Source organism: Poecilia formosa, unplaced genomic scaffold, assembly GCF_000485575.1.
Source record: "Poecilia formosa unplaced genomic scaffold, Poecilia_formosa-5.1.2 Scaffold44, whole genome shotgun sequence".
NCBI lineage: Eukaryota > Metazoa > Chordata > Actinopteri > Cyprinodontiformes > Poeciliidae > Poecilia > Poecilia formosa.
The window spans coordinates 2,617,813-2,622,822 of NW_006799983.1; the positions used below are offsets into that span (position 1 = coordinate 2,617,813).

The 5,010-nt window shown below is 37.1% G+C and overlaps 1 protein-coding gene across 2 annotated transcripts; it reads left to right on the forward strand.

The window, feature by feature from the left end:
• The first annotated feature begins 295 nt into the window (after positions 1-295).
• On the forward strand, positions 296-4,173 carry rpl9 (ribosomal protein L9). Of its 2 annotated transcripts, none has more exons than XM_016671357.1 (8): positions 296-342; positions 867-913; positions 994-1,109; positions 1,363-1,458; positions 1,574-1,706; positions 2,937-3,017; positions 3,267-3,396; positions 3,972-4,173. In XM_016671357.1, the coding sequence occupies exons 2-7, from the start codon at positions 868-870 to the stop codon at positions 3,371-3,373; spliced, it is 579 nt and encodes a 192-aa protein (XP_016526843.1). In that variant the 5' UTR covers positions 296-342; position 867; the 3' UTR covers positions 3,374-3,396; positions 3,972-4,173. The 2 variants fall into 2 exon arrangements, with proteins under 2 accessions (XP_016526843.1, XP_007551990.1); XM_007551928.2 differs by having other exon boundaries at positions 297-342; positions 4,016-4,173.
• The last annotated feature ends 837 nt before the right edge of the window (positions 4,174-5,010 follow it).

Here is a 5,010-nt window from a genome sequence, read left to right on the forward strand (position 1 = left end):
AAATTTAAAATCAGTTACAATTTTCTTTGCTAATTTTTAAAATATAAGTAATGCAAATAAAACACTGCTATTGTGAAAATGTAACTTTGGTTTAATCTGCATTTAGGTAAATAGGGCTTTCATTATTTTAAAGTTTGTAAATAAAGCCAGTAGATTTTCATAAAAGACACTCGCTAACGTATATACTCTGTTGTTTCTACTCCATTCCAAAATATACTTTTCTGTCACATTTTGAGTGACGCCAAATTATAGAGTTCGATAATCAATTATAACGGCTGCTGATGGGCTCCTACAATTGCGTCATGACGCCCTTCCGTCCTCCTTTCCTCTGCTACCGGCGAGGTGAGAATAGCTGTGATATTGTTTCGGAGTTTTCATCTAACTTCATCTGAGTCTATTAACACACGTTTCTATTTATTTTTTAACATCAAGACACCGAAGACGTCAAATTTCACAATATGAACTATATTTTTATTCAGTTTTTAGTTTATGTGGAGAAATGATAATAAGTTTGTCCACAGCTTAAGCGTCTGCGGCCTGACGGGTCTGTTTTTGTTAATGGCGACGGCTGATTAAACTTTCAGTTACAACAGTGGGGTTTGAACAACTCCTGGTAGTTTGTGTGACTGTTCTGGAGTGGAAAATTTCGTCTTTTTTATTAAACTATGGGTGGAATAGTGTAGCTCTGTGTTAGCATTAGCTCAGTCAGTGTGACTACATCTAGGCTGGCTTGATTCAAGCTCAAATCACACATGCTAATGTTGCATCTATCAGAACATTTACATTAGCTATCCAACCTATTGAGTGTTGAGTTAAAGTGTTGAAACAAGACTCAAATATAACACTTGTTTTGTGCGTGTGTGTAGAATGAAGACCATTCTCAGCAGCCAGACCGTCGACCTCCCTGACAATGGTAAGAAGCTGCTGCTGCACAGATTAACATGAATAAATATGTTGTAATGTTTTTAAACTGACTTTTGTGTTGTTTGCCAGTGGAGGTCAGGTTAAAGGGGCGAACAGTGATTGTCAAAGGGCCCCGTGGTAAACTCACCCGGGAGTTCAACCACATCAACCTGGAGCTCAGCCTGCTGGGCAAGAAACAGAAGAAGGTAGCTATGAATGACAATCTGTTACTGAAATGGTGCTGCATGAGTATATACAAAGAAAGTTTAACCATTAGCAATGGAGCTGGTGCTGGGGTGCATCCCTGCTTCAATACAGGATAAAAAGAGCACGATGTCAATTTGACATTTTTGTTTGGTTGTACTCCTTTATTGTCAAGTTATCAACCATCTGAGCGATTTTAGCCGTAATTTGACATGTGAGGCTGTATAAAACGGATCCCTGTGTTGTGTTGTTTAGCTTCGTGTGGAGAAATGGTGGGGAAACAGGAAGGAGCTGGCCACGGTGCGCACCATCTGCAGCCACGTCCAGAACATGATCAAGGGCGTCACTCTGGTGAGGTTCACCTTCTGGGACAAAACTGCAGCCACTTGGGCTGCCTCTGTTCTCAATTAACAACGTGGATCTGTTTGTTTTTGATCGTTGACGTCACTCCTGTTGTCTGCTGCAGGGTTTCCGGTATAAGATGCGCTCTGTGTACGCCCATTTCCCCATCAACGTGGTCATTCAGGAGAGTGGGAGTCTTGTGGAAATCAGGAACTTTCTGGGAGAGAAGTACATCCGCCGTGTCAGGATGAGGCCTGGTGAGTCGGCTTCACACTGTGGAGACTCTGGAGTGCGTGAAAATCTGATGTATTCACTTCCTGTCAGCTTGGAAAAGTCGCGCTTTGACTTAGTGGGAAGGATGAAAATGGTGGTTGGCCAGATTTTTTTGAAAGGCAGGAATGTTTAAAGGCAAAATGATCACATTCAGTGGGTTAAATAGAATAGTAGTAAATATAAACTTACAAAACCGTGTTGGGCAGATTTGGTTGTTTTTCTCTCTCTTTTTTTTTTTTGAAGATATTCCAACATGAATTGTTATTTTACCTAGAGCTGGGCAATAAATTGACTGATTTTTATCAGACTTTCTGTTTTTGAAGCTTTAATTTGGAAAATTTGGATTTTTTTCCCTCTACAAATCCACCACTTGGGTTTCCATAGTGATGTTAGCTCACCCACAATCTACCAAGCATATTTTAAAGCTTCCATTTGTTTTGTTATTGAAACAAATGCCAAATCTTTGATATTTGATGTCTTTTTTTAGTTGTTTAGGAAAAATGTGAGTGGGAAGTGTTGTTTTAAAATTGGAAATCGAATTTGGCATAAAAAACTGAGATTTTATTCTTAATCCATATCGCCTGGCCCTATATTACCAAATGTTCTGGTAATATTAACCAAACATTTAATCTTTTATTTGCAGAAAATGCTGAAGATTGTTTGAACTTTCCTGTTATTCTCAGATCAGCAAATTGTTAAAATCTTTACAGCACTAAGGCTCCTGTATTTTCATAAGTCGGTTGCCTTTAATTTATAATTTTTATAAAATACAGGAATGTATTAATGTAGCAAAGGGACAGTAAATAATTTATAAATGTCCACAAATATTTAGCTTTCTTTGTTTAAATCTACATGAAGTGATTAAAACTCAAAGAAGCTCTTTGAAGTCTTAGCGCTCTCTACATTGTGATTATTTTTTTTATTGCATCATTAAAATGTTGTCTAAAACAGTCATTCTGATAGAATAACTGTATATAAATATTAATAGAAGTCATAAATGTTTTGATATTTGTTTTTTGAACCATAATATCCACAGAGCCAATTGTTTGATCAAAACTAATATGAAATGAGAGAAAATATTATTGCTTCAGAACTGATTTTCTCACCTACAAATAAACTTTTGAGTTTTTATTGGATTATAATCTAGTAAAAAAAAAAAACCAAATCTGGTCTCATGGTATCATATTAAAAATGATCTTCCCTTTTGCTTCCAGGAGTTAACTGCGCGTTGTCAGCAGCCCAGAAGGACGAGCTGGTCCTGGAGGGAAACGACATCGAGTTGGTGTCAAACTCAGGTGTGTCTCATTAACGTTATCAGAGCCGTTCTGTCCGTCAGGATGAAATAAACTCTGCAATAAGAAGTTCTGTTGACGGCTGTAATGCGTCGGGTCGCCCTCTCCTGCCACCAAACGGTCGGATGAAGTTGAGCTCGTTTGTGTAAAGTTGCTGGTTTAGTTTCTTTTTGCAGATGTTCAAAATGCATCAGAAACGTTTGGGCAGAAGTGATGGTGTTGTGACTTGCTGCTCGTCCTCCTCTGTTCCAGCTGCTCTGATCCAGCAGGCCACCACAGTCAAAAACAAGGATATCAGAAAGTTCTTGGACGGCATTTACGTGTCTGAGAAGGGAACAGTAGTGGAAGCAGACCAGTAGAGAAAACATCTGCTGGTGTAGAGGTTAGATGATGCCGTCTGCCTGCCCTGCATGGAAACGTCTCGCTTTTTCTGCCCATCTTGTTTGTTTTCCTGGAACTTTTCTTTCTGTCGCAGATTTATCTGTTGCATGCTTCCCACCTTAAACTTGTCAAGCGTCAGTAATCATAAAATCAAGGAGTCTATTCATTCTCCTGATATGTGATTTGTCGGCAAAACTCAGCATTAAACTCCAGGTGAACTTAGGGCTGAGTTGTTTTTTCATAAAGTAAAAATTTTAACAAAATGCTCCTGAAACAAAAGCATTTAATGGATAAATTTGGCACTATTTAAATTCTAAGCTTGCACTTAAGAGATCTTTATTTTTCAATTTTAAAACCACTTTTCTCTTTTCAAACTATTTAACAGGATGTTTACCTGTATTTACACCTTCTTTATTACTCACCTGTGCATGCTTTGCATCATTTTATGCTCGACTTTAAATCTTCCCAGCTTTGTGCGTCACTTTTCCTTTTCATGATTAAATCTTTGCTTTCATTCTTCAGACCAGGCCCTGAGAAATAAGCATGCACTGGTATTTTTCCCCCATCATGTTTCAGAGTAAGTTTCTGCTCTGATTTGCGGCTCTCCTGTTTCTCTGCAGCGGCGTTGATCCAGCAGGCCACCACGGTCAGAAAGAAGGACATCAGGAAGTTCCTGGACGGCATTTACGTCAGCGAAAAAACCACCGTGGTGGAGCAAGATGTTGAATAAAATATTCACTTTTCCTGTCATGACCAATAAAGCAAACATCTTTATATATTTGTTTTCTGTTTTTTTTTTTGTTTTTTTTTATTCGGCTACAATAAGGGATAAACATGAATAAAAGGGTGCAGAGTCAATAAATGTTCTATTTATAATACATGTTGACTCTAATGTGAATTGCAGATCTGTTTTTACAATGATATATTTTATAAAAGTAGAAATATGAAACATTTTTTTAAAAATCAAGTTTTTGTGGCCTAATGGAGCTATCCAGGCTTTCTATAAAAATAAATATATACTTGGACACAACTACTGCTAGAAGTGCAATGAAGGTGAAATGCTGTTAAGTGGATCAAGTAATGGTAATTAAAATTTTCTAAATGTAAGAGCTGATCTAGTAAATCAACAGATGCAGTTCAGCATCTATTTGTAGCCCAATGTTTCAAATATGTTAATATAGTACATATTTGAGGGCAGGCTAATATTTGGCTTTCGATCTGTTTTGAACCTGATGGTTTTACTGACAGATCAGCTTCCTCAGATTTTAAGCCCCGCATATGCTGCCATGGTCAATTCAAAAAATATTTTATTGATCTTAAAGGGAGATTAAATATGTTGTAACTCAAATTATTCAAGATTCTTCATGTAAAGAACCGGTCAGAAACACATGGAAGAATTTTGATCAGTACGGATATTAAAAATCTTACGGTACAAAGAATGAATAAATTACAAAAGTTTTTAGAAAAAGTGGCAAAGAGCAATTGATGCGATATCAATATCTGTGATTTAAATTTGAACCATAGCGGGTTTATTATTATTAATTATTATTATTATTATTGCACGTTTTGATTTGTTTTTGAATTCCTAAATAAACTCGGCACGACTGATGACGTA